General features: G+C 37.5%; 3 protein-coding genes across 4 annotated transcripts; 1 reads left to right on the top strand and 2 right to left on the bottom strand.

Moving 5' to 3' along the window:
- Window positions 1–3,154: 3,154 nt before the first annotated feature.
- LOC145219644 (retinol dehydrogenase 11-like) lies at window positions 3,155–4,470 on the bottom strand. The gene is made up of 3 exons (XM_080086977.1): window positions 4,267–4,470; window positions 4,004–4,068; window positions 3,155–3,408 (listed from the first exon to the last, which is right to left on the bottom strand). Exons 1-3 carry the CDS (start codon window positions 4,408–4,410, stop codon window positions 3,213–3,215), a joined length of 405 nt encoding a protein of 134 aa, XP_079943103.1. The 5' UTR covers window positions 4,411–4,470; the 3' UTR covers window positions 3,155–3,212.
- A 5,845-nt stretch (window positions 4,471–10,315) lies between these two features.
- On the bottom strand, window positions 10,316–11,753 carry LOC145220409 (uncharacterized). Its single transcript, XM_080087646.1, has 2 exons — window positions 11,505–11,753; window positions 10,316–11,434 (listed from the first exon to the last, which is right to left on the bottom strand). The coding sequence occupies exons 1-2, from the start codon at window positions 11,626–11,628 to the stop codon at window positions 10,776–10,778; spliced, it is 783 nt and encodes a 260-aa protein (XP_079943772.1). The 5' UTR covers window positions 11,629–11,753; the 3' UTR covers window positions 10,316–10,775.
- A 1,355-nt stretch (window positions 11,754–13,108) lies between these two features.
- Window positions 13,109–15,461, top strand: LOC145220363 (uncharacterized). Of its 2 annotated transcripts, none has more exons than XM_080087604.1 (2): window positions 13,109–13,409; window positions 14,123–15,461. In XM_080087604.1, the coding sequence occupies exon 2, from the start codon at window positions 14,144–14,146 to the stop codon at window positions 14,981–14,983; it is 840 nt and encodes a 279-aa protein (XP_079943730.1). In that variant the 5' UTR covers window positions 13,109–13,409; window positions 14,123–14,143; the 3' UTR covers window positions 14,984–15,461. The 2 variants fall into 2 exon arrangements, with proteins under 2 accessions (XP_079943730.1, XP_079943729.1); XM_080087603.1 differs by having other exon boundaries at window positions 13,109–13,479.
- Window positions 15,462–18,605: the final 3,144 nt, after the last annotated feature.

The following is an 18,605-nucleotide window of genomic DNA, read 5'->3' as shown; positions in this document are numbered from 1 at the left end:
GTTGTTCAAGTTTCACAAGGTTTGACAATTATATCTCACATCTAAAAAAATATCACAAATTGATTCGAACTGACATTCCAGATGTAACTGTGGATAGTATGGAAAGCAGTACTACCAATCACAATCAAGTTGAAGATAACAGTATTAAATATGAGCAACTGTTAGAGGGTAATCTTGTGCATTTTATTTTTGGAACAATTAATTAGCTTGTTTATGATGTTTTGGGGACAATATATGATTGACATTGTTGGTTTGTGTAATCTGCAAGCATTAATACATGTCTGGTTGCAGATATCCTTCAACACATCTAAAAATAGATCTTGCACAATCAATAATAAAATCATTTCCAGCATTAAAGAGCAAAGTACCTCGAAGTGAAGGATATGTAAGTACTAAAATTAGCCCATTTGCACGCTAAAAAGGGTAAACGTTTTACATATTGCATTTTGTGAAATTTGGACAGTTTGCAAGTCATTTTGATGTGTTTATTGTTAAGTTTTACAGTAACCTCTAAAATCGGTAAATTTTTATTTCATGAAATGCATTGTTTACAAGTTTGCATGTGTGAGGGACCCATGAGTTTCTGCAAGGCTATAAACAGGGGTTCCCAACTGGGGGTACGAGATTGAATATCAAGGGGTACGAAGATCCTTGTGCCACAGAGCAGCTTTTCAAATACCGGTAGATTTCACAGCACAGTATTATTTTGGAATTGTAAATGATATAATGCCATTACAGTCTTTGCTTAAAAAAAACAATTATCTACAAATAATTGTTGTGATTTGGTAAGAAGCCTCATTGTCTCATAACAATGCTTTTTTACTTGCTGCCAGCAATAAACAACAAAGCACAAAGTTTGGAAGAAAACACACAGATAAAGAAGACATTAAATGTAGTCTTGCTGTAACATCTTTTTGTGATTTTTGTCTTAAATATCAGTTTGTTGTTTAATTAAGCCATGAAATCAATTTAATTTCGCAATATATATCTAAAAAAATTATATCAGAATTTTTTTGGGGGTGTGAAGAATGCTCTGACCTGACAAAGGGGTATGAGCAGCCAAAAAAGTTGGGAAACCCTGCTATAAAAGATAGTGATATTGGACCAATTATAAAATAAGTGTTGGATGTATAAATATGTTACGAAATCCCTTTTAATTCGTTATCTGAAGTTCTTCTTGCCAAAATTTGACTACAGATGACTCTGTGATTCACCAACAGGCACCCAAAATGCTTTACTCATTTCACTAGGCAGTCTTTTTGGTGACTAAAAATCAATGTTCATTTTTGGTTTTGTGTTTACGGTGTCCATTTATTAGGGTTTCACGCAGTATTGTTTTGTGGAGTTATAAACTTAGTAAGTGATAATTAGGTTTTGTATAAGTCTGGCAAAACATTAAATGAACATAAAGGTTAAAAGATAAGCAACAAGTTTTTAAAATCTTGTTAAGTGCTCAATAAACAGTTATTGTTAGCTTGGCCACCGCACAACATAGGGTTATCGTTGGTCATCAACTTATAGGTTTAACAAATTTGTCGTTCAACTGGCGTATTATGCGGGTTTGCATCCATTATACAGCAGCGTTTAGTGTCCAATGTAACCCCGCCTAAACGTGATTCAAAGTGACCACTGTTAATGTGCAATAGCTTGATATTGCGGATTGGGCTATATTTGACATGATTTTTTGCTTCCAATTGAACGCATTTTCCCCAGAATAACAAAGACCTTGGAAAGAAACGAAGTGGACGTCAAGTTTTTACTGATTTTGCACTAGAAAAAGAGGAGCAAACGTCCTAACCAGACAAAGAAAGGGATGCAATAGTGTGACTAAGTCAAAAGTCTGTGCTATGTGATTTTGTGTTTGTTTATTAAACAATAAACTTTCATATATTCGGAATGAACGGTTGTTACGCGTACATAAGCAGTGAACCGACTACCCTCAAGCATTATCACGTGCCTCAGTGCTTTGTACCAATATAGGTAAATTTATTCTCAATACTATGTAGCACTTTGTTTGGCTCGGTCAGACTAGAAATAATAAAAATAACAATTAACTTGAGCAGCGTCGTAAAACCGCATGTTTTAACCATATTTACCGAGTGCATGATTGGTAATGGCACAGACTTGTAAGAGATAGGTTAATGTTTGTAGTTTTGTTTAAACTGCAACTGCAAAGTAACTTTGATATAAAAGCCCATCGACAATCAATAGGGTTTATTGTATTACAATAACAAATGTTTCCAAGCGAGATCAGGCAGAATGGGCACGGTAGACAAAAATTACACACAGAATTAAAATCGCAAAGAAACAACACCCAGTTTGCTACAAAGAATACGTTGGACAAACAAAGTGGTCAATGACATTTCAATTACACTTGAGTTCCAAGCAGATACTTTTTTGTAACCGCGACACTTTCGTTCCATAATCTTTAAAAAAAAACATCATCCTTCGCAAGCTCCCACAGTTCCTCGCGAGCACAGTCTTTAAAGTACTCTCCGCTCATTTGAGTAACTTCATCGTCCAATGAGCAGTATAGAATAGTTTGGGGAGCATATATCGGATTTCTGCGTTAAAACATTGTTTTGAATGAAACGAGTGCTTTTGAAATCAGTTACGGTCCAAACTCTTTCTCTCGATTGTGACGAATATACTCTGAGGAAACCAAGTTATAATTTCCATAATGCTAATAATGTTTTAGCTTCATCACAATCGTTAATCCTCGCCTCACATACAAGGTAAGTGTTCTAAGCGCTATTGGTTTCACAATAATTGCACCCTCTATGGTTAGGTGTTAACTGTGAAAATGGGTTAGTTCTCTACTTGCGAAAGGATGCTGACCTGTGCTTCAATTACATACAATCAAACAAACATACCGTAAAAATAGGAAGTCGATCAAAAAGTTTCCAGGTATTCTCAAAACATGTGGTAAGGCGACAGCAGTCCATATGTCCGTTGTGATAGTGCCTGTGAATAAAAAATAATTTGTCCCATTGACGTTCAGTCCCACGTCAGGAATTATTTTGTCAACAGACGAAAAAAAAGTGACCCATACAATTTTTATTAAACAAATATGTTGATCAAAGCCTATGTTGCAGATAAATTTGTGACGGTTGCAGGGTGTTTTGCCAAACTAAATCTGCGGGGCTATGAAAAGCTAACAACAAAGGAAAACGGACTGTCCAGTGTTGTTTTGCTCGTTGGAGGTAATAAGATTAAAGACAAAGATTCCACAACCTTGGACAATTACCTGGATGCACGGAGTATGCAGTGATATTTGAACCTTGTAGTCTTTTGTTTAGTTCCCTTGTGAAGTAAATATTAGCAAGTTTCGTTTTGGCGTAAAGTTGAAGTTTACCAAGACTTTCATTAACTTCAGCACGTATACCATCAAAATCAAAACTTCCAAACCTGCACATAAATAAGATGCTTTTAGTTTAACTGGGGTAAAACATTTTATTTAACTTACTACAAATTATTTATCGTTGCAAATTGATTTAAACCTAAATCACCGATATCATTTTTTAAGATAATACTTATACGATCCCATGCGACTTGAAACGAAATGAAATCATTGACATTTGAGGATGCTAATAGGTAGAGCTACTAACACCGTAACTCAAATGACAACCAAAAGTGCCTAATTTTCGATAGGTGGCGCAAAGAGCACTTTTTTACATTTAAAACGTTATATCTCCAAAAATGCTCACGGTTAGGGCTATTAGGGTCCGGGTAAGGTATTAGCATTTAAAATTCAATAAAACTAACCCAAAAAATTAGTTACTAATGTAAAACATTTAAAAACTTATTTCCCAATCCAACACATAAGTAGCCTATCTAATTTTTTTGCGTTAGTTTTATTGAATTTTAAATGCTAATACCTTACACCGACCCTAATAGCCCTAACCGTCAGTATTTTTGGAGATATAACCTATTGACTTTTCGTTGTCATTTGCGTTACGGTGTTAGTAGCTCTACCATGCTAATAAAGGTGCGTAAATCTTACATGTACGTGAAAGAAGAACCGGTTACAATCCGTACTGGTAATGCAAGGGCTGACATTTTCATTTTCTTCATGAGTAAATGAGTCAGCAGAAAAGGGCCAAAGTGATTGATAACAAAGACCCGGTGATAACCGCTTTCCGTTAAACCCTTGATGCCAATTGCTCCTACAAAACATTACAACCATTAAGCAGGAAATGCACCTGGTTTGTCACAAAACTAGTTTATGTGTATTTTTGCGCACCAAATATTTTCAAAAAACTATACAAGCAGAAAACTTAACAAAACAGCATTGTTAATCAGATAATGAAGATGCTCATGTTGCTTATCAAACTCGTGCACAAAGGACTGTATTGATTTGAAACTTTCAAGATCCAATTGCATTGCATAAATCTGAGAATTCATATACATGTATTTTTAAAAATGTCATTAAATTTAAGTATTTTAACCAGACATTTTTATTTTCAGATTGTTTCATATTTCATCTTTCGCTTTTTCTGATTTCAGAACATCTCTGGAAGCTATGACAACTGTTGCGCCAAGTTTTGCAAATTCGATTGCAGTCCTACACCAGAATTGCCACCTTTAAAAGCAAATGCATATTATCTGTAACACGTAACCAATTAACGTGCTTAGTGGTCTCTAAAGTTCGAGCTTTGATACTTTTGCAACGTTCAGGTAACATATTAAAAAATTGTCAAGGACGCTCTTATAAACATGCAAGTACATCGATTGCAATATGTAATTTTAAACGAAAAAAGTTAGAATTTCTTGTTTCTGTAAAAATACTAAATTAACCAGGTAACCGATTAAATCGAATGCTTACCTAATTTCTAATTCTAAACGACAAGCATTAAATAGCCTTCAAATCTTGACATTTGTATACCCTTTTGTGGATAAACCAATCAAATAACTTTCGATTTACTTAATTTTTGTGCATTTACTGCTTTGGCAGCAGCAAAAACAAGGGAAAACAACGAAGGGGAAGGTGAAAAAACCTTGTATATTGACACAAAAGTGTAAAAAATATAACACACCTGTAATTAAGACAGTTTTTCCATCCAAACGTTTGGCAGTTTCGTATATGGGACCATGCTTCACGTATTTAATCCATTTTGGTGAACCCTGTTCTAAACTAACAAACCAAAAACTTTGCCTTGTATGTCATTATTTAAAGTTTGTGTTACGCCATAAGGTATCGCATCATAATATTCGTTCCTTTTTTGAAAACGTGGTGCTCGCAAACAATACACTACAATTGCAAAATTTTAGGGGGAGGTGAGTCCAAAGTTAAATAAATTTGGTTATTTAACTTTTGGCTCACGCCCCCCCACCCTAAAATTTTGTGATACTTACAGCAAAAAAGTTGTTACAATTTGTATGTTTGTTTAAACATGTTGTAATATTGGCTATTTTCTTGAAAGGACCAACCTGGAAACATGCCTAACTATCCATACATTGTTCTCAATGAAGATTTTTTTCAAATACTTAAAACTAATGTGCAAAAATTCACTGTGTGGCAAATTTTTTTTTTATATTCAGTGTTCCTTTCTTTTTGTTCGTTCAAACTTTTCTTTCCTATTTATTATGCACTGTTCCGTTTTGCACTATGCAATGAAAACAACACTGTGTTTGGCGTATTGTGCTGTGTAACTCTAGACAACACGCGTGTTCAAACAACCTACCAGGTGTGTCGTGAAACTGCAGGCGTAGACAACACGTCAGGTGTGCTGTTTGACAACACGTTCGTTTACTACCTAAACCTCACTGCACGTTGCAGAAAGTTCTTGCTAAAGAATACATTCGTTAACTTGCCATATATTTTATAGTATATTATGTGTAGCGTGTCACACCTTAATGTTTTTCGACAGCCCCATTTGACATAAACTATAGCACAGGGCAGTACAACCATGACGACTTGGCGGGCACAGGAATGCTGTTGTTTTAACACTTGATAAGAATTGAGATTGATTATGTGCCTGAAAAGATTCTATTTGAATAAGGTTGCTTAGGTAACATTATTTAAATATAAAAAATCTGATTTGCTGTGAAATTTCGTGAAAACTTGAGGATTATTGGAAAAATGTCTCAATTGAGGAAAAAGAAAGATGAACAATCTGTGGTTCTTGAAAGGATAGAATCCCTGAGGGATGAGGTTCGGGAGAGTAAAATCTCCACCGACTCAACCCTAAAAGAACTAATCAATGAGCTCAGGGAGATCCGCAAGAGCCAAACTTTCTTGCAGGAACAATATGATAACTAGCAGACTCAGCTGGTAAACAACGAGGCTGAGATGAAACTTCTAAAAACTGAAAATAAGGAACTCAAAAAGGCTGTTAAAGACCTCCAAGCACAAACCATCTCCAATGCCGAGAACTTAAATGATCTCGAGCAATATGGTCGAAGACCATGCCTGGAGTTCAAAGGCCTGCCCTATTCGGAAACGGAGTGCACAGATGAATTAGTAATCTCGGCTGTGAAGAGGCTAGGGATCACCATCACCAAGCCTGACATTAGCATCTCTCACCGACTTAGGAGAGTCTCTAAAGATCATCCCCGTTCGGCAATCATTGCTAAATTTATGAGCCGTAAAGTGAGAGATTCCATTTACTCCAACAGGTATAAGCTGAAACAATCCAACAAAGGCGTAGCCCCTGGGAACCAAATTTTCATCAACGAGAGCCTGACAAAGAAGAACCGTGAGCGATTTAACAACTGTCTCCGGTTTAAGAGGGAGCACCAGTACCATCACATCTGGACTAGGAACGGAGCGACTTTTCTGAAGAAGGATGACAACAGCAACATCATTGCCATCCACAGTGACAAAGACTTGGTGAGGCATAAGATTTGTTAATACTTGTAGTATTTAAACCCACAAACTTTTACCACTTTTCTTCCACATGAAATGCAACAAATGTGCAAGTAATCTTCACAATAACACCCCATACTTTTGTACCCGATGCCTATTGTCCTATTTACCATTCAGCAATGTCAGTAACTCAGAGCTAGTAAATGCTATTTCACCAGTAAAATCACCATTTTCACCCTGTTTACTGGCCAGCATTGATCGCACCCATTCAGGTTACTGTGATTGTGCATCCTTGAACCATGCCCTAAAGAAACTTAGCAACAAAGATATGTATATATTGCACACAAACATTCGAAGTTTGAGAAAAAACAAACCTGCTTTAGAACAATTCCTGTCTGATATGGTCAGATCCCCTGATATTGTTATGATATCTGAGACTAGAATAACCCTGAATGGCATAATCACTGCTACTGATTTAATGGGATATAATTTCCATCATATCGATACTTCACATAGTGCAGGAGGAGTAGGAGTATATATAAAATCACACATTTTATATAGCATAAGATCTGATATTAAATTTACTGCTCCAGATACTGAAAGTCTTTGGTTGCAACTTAAACTGAAACAAAAAAATGTAATATTGGGAGTAATATACAGACATCCCAAACATTCATTTGAAGTGTTCCAGGATGCACTATCATCAGTATTGCATAAACTCAGTGATACCAACCATCCTGTATATATATGTGGTGACTTTAACATAGATCTCATGCAATACAAGGAAGTTAAAAGCATTCAAATTTTTTTAGATTCTATGCAAATTTATGGTCTATCACCCTTAATATGTCAACCCACACGTTTAACAAACCACAGCCAAACTCTTATTGACCATTTTTACACCAACAATGTAAATATTACCTGCAAATCAGGAATACTGACTGCAGACATTTCTGACCACCTGCCAACTTTTGTGTTATTGCATTCAACTTGCTGTGATAAAACAGAAAAATTCCTGAGAAGAAATGAGACCCAATTTATTAGTGAAGATTTTATTTCTGATATAAAAGATGCTGTTATGAAAATACCACTGTTATCTGAAACTATATTACATCAATTTTCTTCATTTAAGCATGTATTTAACAAAATACTGCAACACCATGCACCACTGACCACAGTGAGTAGAAGAAGAAGAAAATTGGCCAAGAAACCTTGGATAAGCAAGAGTATTTATAAATTAATCAAAGTAAAAAATAAAATGTATCATGCTTTATGTAGGTCAGGGTTTTCAAGTACAAGTAAACATAATCAATATAAACAGTATCGTAATAAGCTAAACCACATTCTGCGAGAAGCTAAACATAAATACATTGAAAAAGAACTAACAAATCACAGAAATGATATTGGTGGAATGTGGAAAATTATTAATAGTTTGTTGTCACGAAAACAAACTTTACTCAAAGCTCCTGCAGAACTCAAACTAGATGGAATATCACAATGCACTAAAGACCCAGTTTCAATTGCTAGCAATTTCAATCAGTTCTTTGCTAACATAGGAGCAAATATGGCATCATCCATTCCACAGCCAGTTATGCCACCACCTGATAGTTCCTCCATCATAAAGCCATCATCCTTCTTCTTCTATGACACTACCCCAGATGAGGTGGAAATGTATATATCCACTCTTGATAGTCAAAAATCTGTGCCCAGTTATGAAATTCCTATTAAATACATCAAAATGGTTAAAAGCATTATTTCACCTATGCTCTCAGAGACTTTCAACGGGTGTATACAACATGGGGAATACCCCACTGAACTTAAAATTGCGGAAGTAATACCAATTCATAAATCAGGCTCATGAGTTGAATGCACTAACTACAGACCAATTTCATTGCTAACCCCTTTTGCTAAGGTATTTGAAAAAATTATGTATCAACGTTTGTACGACTACGTTGAAAAAAAAATGGAATGTTAACAACTCACCAGTATGGTTTTCGATGCAACCGGTCCACCTCCCTGGCAATTTACGACATCCATGAAAAAGTGTTAGCTGCGCTTGATCAAAAACAATACACATGTGCCATTTTCTTGGACCTGTCAAAAGCGTTTGACACAGTCGATCACATGATTTTGTTGTGGAAGTTAGAGCATCAGTATTGAATACGGGAAGCCCCTTAGAACTGTTCCGTAGCTACTTAAGTCACCGTAAACAATGCACACGCATATCAAACGTAACATCACAACTGCTAAACGTTACGCGTGGCTGCCCTCAAGGTTCGTCACTGGCTCCTTTACTCTTCTCGCTTTACATAAACGATTTACCAACGGCATCTAAATTCACAACGAAACTCTTTGCGGATGACACGTGTTTAAGCATGTCATCAGAGTCGCTGACTGATCTACAGGCAAACGTAAACAAGGAACTCTTTTATGTTGACAATTGGATGCGCCACAACAAACTATCGCTTAATACGAGTAAAACAACGTATTTACTGTTTTGTCCATCCAAGCGCTCAAACACGCAGAAGTTTTCGATTTCCATAGGATTGCAGCAAATACAGCGATCAACAGAAACAAAATACCTTGGAGTTTATATCGACGATCAGTTAAAATGGGAGAAACACATAGCCCATGTGGAACGAAAACTAGCACAAGCCTGCGGTATTATGTTCAAGCTGCGTGACTACTTTGGACAACAGTTTCTCCGTATTATCTACTACTCTTTTGCGTACCCCTATCTGCAATATGCCGTCGCGGCGATATGCCGTCGCTTTTGCGTACCCCTATCTGCAATATGCCGTATGCCGTTTTTTTTGTGTGCGTGTGTTTCAGTTTTATCTTAGTGTGATTTTACTTTTTATTTTATTTTTATTCTATACTATTATATTATTAAACTGGAAAACTTAACTTAGTCACATACAAAAGAACAAAATACTGCCGTAGGATTTAGTTTTTTTCAGATCGGTCATCCGGGTCGAAGACAGTGCAGCACCTTCCCAGCGAACAACATCTGAGATCTCGTCATCGATCTTACAAAAGCAGAGGAGGAGATGCTCGACGGCAACATTCTCATCGTCGCAACGAACTGTCCTCGGGACACCCGGGTCTGCCTACAGGATCACAGGAAACGTTCCGAGGAACCGAGCTGGTGTTTCCGTTTAGGCGGGTTTCATTTGGCCAGCAGAACCTGCGGGTTCAACTATCGTCTTATTCAACCGGACGTACCCCGCCAGGCTCGTGCGGTCGGTTGCGATCCCACGGCAGAACATACCCACAACGGAATTCAACCACAATTCAAATAACAGGACACTTGACTCGATAACCTACGGTTTTTTCGGTGTCCTTGCTGTTTACGTATCCGTTCAACAATGGAACTGTGATGATGATGAAGTGACTATGCAAATAAAATTTGACTGACTGACAGATTCAAACAACTTTATCTTAATCGTTAATAACGTCACAATAAGCCTACAAACCTAACGTAATCATCTAAATGAAAAGGTACAATTTTCACAATAGTCTATTTTATTTTACACGGGTGTTTTCGTATGTTCTGACTGTAATGTATCCTTTTGGAAAATAGATTTAGATGTGCAATTTGGTTCTTGAAATTTTCCACAAAATTTAACCATAAAAGGAGAAAACCACATGAACAGGTGACGAGTAAACATGAACAAGAACATCATTAACTTTAACAACCAAACGAAAAACAGCAACAACAGTCGGTAAACAAGGAGAAATACAAAACACAACTGTGCCGCATTGGATTGTTCGCAAATGTGCCCGGACATGTTCTAATTTGACACTCTCCACCAACATATTTTCATTGCAGGGACTACTATTAAACAAAACAATACAAATAAGGCTCCAAAATTAATTGAACGTAATGCTTCAAATTATAATACCGCAAAAAACACAAGTAGTTTATTACTAACTATAACATATAAGTGGATGAAAGTATGTTTTTTTACTTATTGTCCTTTTCCACATTGACCACATTACCGTTGTTTTCTTTGGTGTGAGTCAGCATGTGACGTTTTAAAGCATCTCTACGACAGAATCGATTCTCACAAACCTCACAATGGTGGAGTTTCTCTTTCGTGTGTGTCAACATGTGCCTTTTCAAATTTCCGCTCAAGCCAAATCTTTTCTCGCAGACATTACATCGATAGTGTTTTTCGTTGGTGTGAGTCACCATGTGTTTTTTCAAATCCCCACTGCGCCTGAATCTATTCTTACAAAGGTCGCAATGATGCTCTTTGACATTGGTGTGGGTCAACATGTGTTTTTTTAACAACCCGCCCGTGATAAATGCCTTTTCACATATATCACATGGGTGGCGTTTCTCATGCGTGTGAGTCAATATGTGCGTTTTTAAATTTTCGCGGCGATTAAATCGTTTTTTACAAATGTTGCATTCATGCCGTCTTTCGTTACTGTGGATCAATAAATGTGTCTTCAAATAACCTGCCGAACTAAATCTTTTCTCACAAACTACACATTGCTGAGATTTCTCTTTGGTGTGAGTCAACATATGTCTCTTCAAATTTCCATAGAGTCCAAATACTTTCTCACAAACATCACATCTATAGGGTTTCTCTTTGGTGTGAGTTAACATGTGCCTCTTCAAGTTTCCGTAGCTCCCAAATACTTTCTCACAAACATCACATCTATGAGGTTTCTTTACTGTGTGAATCGAACTGATCAGCTTCTCCAATATGTTCTTTTAAGATCAGTTGAGATTTAAAGCGTCGCGTTGAGTTTTTATTGTCAGAATGACGTTTATATTTCAAAGAAGAGAAACCTTCCAAGTTTGCCATTATGATCCTGCAAACTTTTTGAACAATCAATCTTTTAGGTCTCCATATAGCTGCTTATACCTCAAAAAGTAAAAAAAATGTAAATATTATTCTGCTACGGTCCCAATGTTTACAGCCTGAACAATAGTTTTTGACTCTGCATGTTTGCTAACATTCACTACATCTTATGTTGAATAAGTGTGATTTGTAAAAAAATCGGGTGCAGAAACAGGTGGTGCGAAAACAACAGACACCCTTTTAGCCTCCGAGTTTCTTTTTCCATTGCTATCTTCTGTGTTTAAAGACAGGGGTGCAAGAAAACTGATAAGGTGTTAAAAAATGTTTTGCGTCTGTTTTATCGCAAGGAAAAAAATGGCCTCCACCAATTGAAAATAGTTTGACTGTGCCTGTCTTCCTCCAGGTTAAAACTTCGATATTTTCATACACAGTACCAGTCAACATTACAAACATTTGGACGATTTAGTTTTACGACATTACTAGCTACATCCTGTTCTGAAGCGAGCGATACACCTGAAAGCGACGTGGCATTGTTAGTTGTCATGTGGCCGATCTGATAAGTTTGTATATAGCCAAATATGCGAGGGCTGTGCTTCTACAGAAAAATAATGTGGTTTACAACTGTGCAAGAATGATGGTTAATAGAACAGTCGTATCAACTTAGTCACAACAACACTGGCATTCGTAATGTGTGTGATCACTAACAGCACTTATTACACATCGCACGGGAGACAATTTTCAAGTCTTGTCTAACCAATAGTCCGTAACTTTTGGGAAAAAGTTCTGGTTGAATACAGTCTCTAACAATCCCCTAATGCAGTGGTTCTCAACTGGTGGTGCATGAGTGTTTGGATCGTCTACAGGACGTCCACTAAATTTGGTGATATACTAGAGATGATTACATGTTGAAAGCGTATCAAAATGTTATTGTATCTTACTTCTTGAGGATCGGTTTTAAACAATTATGTTTCAAGTCCAAATAGTAGTTTTATATGCATACTTCGATCTTGCTAAAAAAAATGGTCCACGATATTATTATGGCTGGGGCTGTGGCCTGAAACGTGTTGAGGACCACTGCCCTAATGTGTGTTTTAATCTGTAGTTTTGAACCCTGACATTTAACTAAAACTTTCTGTAAGAGCGCACAGTATTTCATTGAAACAATACCTTACCGTCAGCAAGATTGTATATAAGTTGTGTAAGTTCTATTGTTTCAGAACGCTTTGAAACATCAGTATCAAGTAACAAACCATTTACCCACGCAAACCTCAAAGGTAAAATAAAACAAGCGAGAAAAAAGGTGCGACAATCATGTGGAGAAATAGAACGTACAGAGGATGTTGGCTTGCAGCGTTGTGTTTGATCTACCTTTTCACTAATTAGTTGATACCTATTGTAAATCTTTTTGCTTTGCGACAAACAGATAATGTATCATTTTAACACCCTTATCTAGAAGAAAATGAAAAAAAAAACTCTAAAGCAAAAGTGATGTTTTTGGTTTGGCACCAGCTGTTTCTGCGAATGACTTTCTATTACAAGCTAAAATAACAGAATAATGTGACAGATGCTGAAGTATTAGCAACATTTTTCAGCAATGGCAGTTAAACATCGCGGGAAATCAAATAAGCAGTCGATTGCAGTTCATAGTGCATAGGCTGATGTGAATATAACATAGCAGAACACTAGGGTTTTCTGCTGCTACAGTGTTGGCGAAAGAAGCTTAGAATCACAAGCGAGGTTTCCTAAAGTCCTGGTATTTCCACTCGCATGACAGCAAGATATAGGTTAGTTAGAACAGACGTTTGATAATATCAGGACTTTAAAAGTGCGTGATAAGGCCTACTACATTATTCGGTGAGTGCGACGATGTATACACTAACGGGACGGTTGATTACATTGTTATTTTATTTCGTTGTTAGCAAAGAAATACGAATAATAATAATTAAGTTTTATTCAAATAGAATGTAGGGGCAAACGGTAATTAGATATTAACGCAAACGTACATGAGAATCAAAAACTTCATTTGAATATTTGAAGGTATAGGTAATGTTTCACAAAAACGGTCAAGGGCATATTGATTAGTCAGGATAAATTTATGTATTATCGGAAGCTATGTTTCTAACCTGCTATACGCGGCTGTGCTTTTGTTTTAGAAAAGGCCACGCACTATTGCGGGTATTTGGCTGGTTGCCGCTGCAGATCGAATCGTTCCGCTAGTGTGAATTCGTTACAATCACCGAGAAGTGTAGCATGTAGTAGACATTTTCTGTGCAACAGCAGCTCATTGCCATCTGGAACTGCTTAGGTGCCTAGCATCCAATAGGAAAGCCGTTCAACCAACGGCGAGCCTGATCTTTAAATGTTTTTAGAACAGCTCTCTTTGTGTTGGATAGTGGGGCATTAATATGATAAGTGGGACGTCGAAACGTTGGCTAAGTTATTTTAAATGACAAAAAAATTAAGTGACTAGTTTTAAACATAGATTTTTAATTTTTAGTCGTATAACTAATATGAAAAGATGAAAACCCTGGATTCGGAATCTGAGCAACCATCTTCGCAAAAGGAAAATGCGTTTCAACTATCTTCCAACCAACAACAAACTAGCAAAAAAGTAAGTGATTACCAATGCAAAATTCGTAAAGGATGCTTTGCATCCAAAAATGCTTTCAAAAATCACCTTAGCGCCCACACTTGGGATGTTTGTGAAAAGAAGAATAATAAAGATGAACATTTGGAATCACAGAAGTCAAATCTTAATAGTGGAAAGAAAACTCATCGATGTAATGTTTGTGAGAGAACATTTGGCCAAAGTGGACATTTGAAAAGACACATGTTGACACATACTAAGGAGAAGCCCCATCAATGTCATACTTGTGAAAAACGATTTGCTTTGGGTTCACATTTAAAAAGACACATGATGACACATACCAACGAAAAACCTTATCGATGTGATGTTTGTGAAAAAAGATTTGGTCAAGGTAGTAATTTAAAGATACATATGTTGACACACACTACCGAAAAACCTCATCGTTGTACAGTTTGTGAAAAAGTTTTTCGCGAAGGAAGAATTTTGAAAAGGCACATGAAGACACACAGCAACGAAAAACCTCATCGCTGTGATGTTTGTGAAAAAAGATTTCGCCATCGAGAAACTTTGAAAAAACACATGTCGGTACACACGAATGAAAAACCTCATCGATGCGCTGTTTGTGAAAAAAGATTTACCCAAAGTGGAAATTTGAAAAGACATATGTTGAGACACACTGAAGAGAAACGTCATCTTTGTCTTATTTGCAAAAAAACGATTTGCCCAAGGTGGAGGTTTGAAAAGACACATGTTGATGGTACACATCAATGAGTAACCTCATAGATGTGAAGTTTGTGAAAAAAGCTTTGCACAAGGTGGACATTTGAAAATACACATGTTGATACGTACCAATGAGAAACCTCATCGATGTGAAGTTTGTGAAAAAAGCTTTGTACAACGTGGAAATCTGAAAACACACATGTTGACACACGCACCCACCAGAGAGAAACCTCATCGATGCGATGTTTGTGCAACAAGCTTTACCCGAAGTGGAGTACTGAAAAGACACACCTTGATTCACACAGTTAAAGAAGAGTTTTAAAACGACGCACATTATTAAGAAATCTCATCGTTTATGAAAAAAAATGTTGCACGGTCCATTGGATTATAAAAAGATTAGTATGACATTTAAATGCATTTTGCTTTGAAAAGAGTGTACAAACAAATATATTTTGTCCAACATTTGCACAATTTATTTTTCACAGTTTATTGAGTAGAAAAATGTAAATTAAAGAAAATCAAAATCTAAGTCATTAATTGTGAACACAGTAATTCAATTTGCTAAGGAGTGCACTTATTAGATTTCATTCGAAATTAAATGAAGGTAAAATAAAACATAGCGCTACAAAAAACACTGAAACAATTCCAAAGCCGGGAATAGCTGCACAACATTAAAACGTTTAAGTGAAGGGCATAATTGGGGATCGTGACAAGTGCAGTTACACCTGTAGAATTTACGTTTGTTCAACGAAATGCGCTTCCTATCTTGCTAGCAATAGACCGACCTGGGTTAGTTTTGTTTGTTTAGCAGACACCGACAGTAATACAATTTAAAAAAGCCAAATCGAATGGTAGAATAGAGTTGTCAGTCAAAACCTCAGAATACACAGACCAAAACAACGAAGGGAACCCCGTCCCTCGGATGCCCACAACGTTCCAATTAGAGTTTCTATCAAAAAAATGGTTGCTTTTTAGTTGCACTTTTCAACCAGACATGCGACACCCACAGGGTTTCCGTAATTTTAAGATTAAAAATAAACACAAACAAACGTTATAAAATTAACAAAAAATAAAATTCCGCGATCCCTAAATTTGTTTTCGTGCCGGAATCCCGGGATAAGCCAGGGTGGCAAATTTGAGAAACCACGTTGAGGTAGTTTGTTTAGTGAAGTTATAACATGACTTTATTTTTATGATATTTGTACCTGTAATAACATGTGAAGGTTTGGATATATACCAATTAACAAAGAGGTAATGCAGAAAACAAGCTATCCAGATTAACGGGTTTGTATCATAAAGATATGATAATTATAATGGCCTAAATATTTCTTGAAGCAGCAGGCAGTGCCTCTTCATTTGCACACAGGTAAAATGGTTGCGATAGAGTTAGTTATAACTTTATGTCAATAGCAGATACAGTCCAAAGTTTTATTATAAAGATTTTTTAGCGCCAGTTCTTCATGTTTTAAGAAGGTAAACTGTGGATACTTTGCAACTTAGAATGTTAAATGTGTCTCCTGTAATCATGAAAATCACTTCGTTATGGACACAAACAGTCAAGGTGTTTTAGAAGTAGTAGTGCTTATCTGTCGCGTATAAGGTAAACTGTAGTTCTGTAGCACTGTTTATTTGCGCAAATTCAAATATCGAATGACACAAGACAGGAAGGGCGAGACAAAACACGTTGCAAACAGAAAAAGGCACGTGACGTATTGTGCGGTTCGGTTACGCGTGACTGGTTAACGCAGTTGGGAAAAACACCCAGTTGTCGCCACACAGCCCCCCTCCAGAATCGTACAATGCGCGACAATAATGATTGCAATGGTTGACGTCTGGTCGCATTCTCGCGAAGGCATTGCATGCGTTTTTCTTCGGGGGCCGTCCTCTTCTTGGAGGTTGTGCAACTTGAACAGGCATAGTTAAATCGATCTGCACTGGTTTGAGTCTGTCAACCGAAACGGTTTGTGGTCGCCCACCCAAATCCACTATGAAAGACTTCGCGCCGGTCTCAATGACTTTGTAGGGACCCTCATATGGCGGCGTTAATGGCGGTCGATAGGAATCTTTCCTAATAAACACAAACTTTGTTGTTGACAAATTAGCTGGAATAGCTGACTTTTTTAGACCATGGTGGGACATACGGATCGGAGCCTGCTTTAAAATGGTGTCTTCTGGAGTAGGGAGAAGTGTTGCTAAATCCGACTAAGGATTCTTCAGTGGAACGAAGTCTCCCGGTATCCGTATCGGCGCACCATATACAAGCTGAGCGGACGATGTTTGTAAATCTTCTTTAGGTATGGTTCTAATTCCTAGAAGTACCCACGGTAATTCATCAAGCCAATTTGAACTTCTCATACGGGCCATGAGAGCACTTTTTAAGTGTCTATGAAATCGTTCCACGAGGCCGTTTGCTTGCGGGTGGAAAGCCGTGGTTTTATGAAGCTTAATGCCTAAAAGCTGATTCATCATTGACCACACTTCTGAAGTGAATTGCGCCCCACGATCTGAAGAAATATCTGCTGGAATGCCAAATCGGGCAATCCAGTTGCTAAGGCTCTAGCACATGTCATTGTTGTTTGATCCTTCATCGGTATGGCTTCTGGCCATCGAGTAACACGGTCGACAATTGTAAGGAGATAGGTATATCCTTGTGATTGCGGCAGCGGTCCTACTATGTCTATATTCAAGTGAATGAAACGTGTCGCTGTGGGTGGAAATTCAGCCAATGAAGCTCGAATGTGTTGCTGAATTTTCGCCCTTTGACACGACAAGCATTGCTTCGCCCATGTACTAACATTTCTTCGCATTCCATGCCACACAAACTTTGATGCAACTAAGTTGCTTGTGGCCCGTATGGAGGTGTGTGACAGTCCATGGATTCCATGAAAAACGCGTTTTCGCCAAGCTTGAGGAACTAATGGTCGAGGATTCCTGCCAGAAATATCACAGAGAATAATAATTCCTCCGTGGTCGTAAGCAATATCTTTGAACTTCAGCTTAGTAATAGAGGTGCGGTAAGCTTGCATCTCGTCATGAGCTTCTTGCTGGGCTGCAGTCAATAACTTGTAATCAAAATTAACACAGTCAGAAACACTTGCGAGCAAGGACCTGGAGAGTGTATCAGCAACATGGTTGTTTTTACCATCGATATGTTTAATATCAGTTGTAAACTCTGAAACGTATGAAAGTTGTCGTTGCTGACGTGCTGACCACGGATCTGTAGCTTTATTAATGGCAAATGTGAGTGGTTTATGGTTTGTGTACGCGGTGAAAGATCTTCCTTCAAAAAACTATTTGAAATGGCGGACAGCCAAATACAATGCCAACAGCTCGCGCTCAAAGGTGCTGTACTTAAGCTCAGCTGGTCGTAGGCATTTGCTAAAAAACGCCGATTTGCTGCTCCAAAACTGCGCCAACAGCAAACTGGGAAGCGTCCACGGTTAAAGCGGTTTTTGCCTCGAGCCCTGGGTGGTTGAGTAGCGTAGCATTTGCAAGTGCGTCTTTAGCTTCATCAAAAGCGGTTTGAAGGCTCTCTGTCCACGTCAAATCCTTTGGCTAACTAGACAGAGCTTTGTATATGGGTAACATTATGGTAGCAGCTGATGGTATGAATCGATGATAAAAATTTATCATACCACTAAATTGCTGTAAACCTGCAACTGTTGTTGGGCGT

This window comes from Phallusia mammillata, chromosome 3 (genome assembly GCF_965637545.1).
Source record: "Phallusia mammillata chromosome 3, kaPhaMamm4.hap1.1, whole genome shotgun sequence".
Taxonomy (NCBI): Eukaryota; Metazoa; Chordata; class Ascidiacea; order Phlebobranchia; family Ascidiidae; genus Phallusia; species Phallusia mammillata.
The sequence above is the reverse complement of the archived record's forward strand: the minus strand, read 5'-3'. Positions and strand labels throughout refer to the sequence as shown.

Excerpts from the sequence above, each read along its gene's own strand:
- LOC145219644 (XM_080086977.1), bottom strand. The coding sequence starts at position 4,410 with ATGTATATGAATTCTCAGATTTATGCAATGCAATTGGATCTTGAAAGT. Across the intron at positions 4,069-4,266 it reads TTTTGTTAAGTTTTCTGCTT|AAAATGAAAATGTCAGCCCT; the intron begins GTATAGTTTTTT and ends TTACTCATGAAG. Across the intron at positions 3,409-4,003 it reads GGTTCTTCTTTCACGTACAT|GTTTGGAAGTTTTGATTTTG; the intron begins GTAAGATTTACG and ends ATTTATGTGCAG.
- LOC145220409 (XM_080087646.1), bottom strand. The coding sequence starts at position 11,628 with ATGGCAAACTTGGAAGGTTTCTCTTCTTTGAAATATAAACGTCATTCT. Across the intron at positions 11,435-11,504 it reads TGGAGAAGCTGATCAGTTCG|AGAGGCACATGTTAACTCAC; the intron begins ATTCACACAGTA and ends ACGGAAACTTGA.
- LOC145220363 (XM_080087604.1), top strand. The coding sequence starts at position 14,144 with ATGAAAACCCTGGATTCGGAATCTGAGCAACCATCTTCGCAAAAGGAA.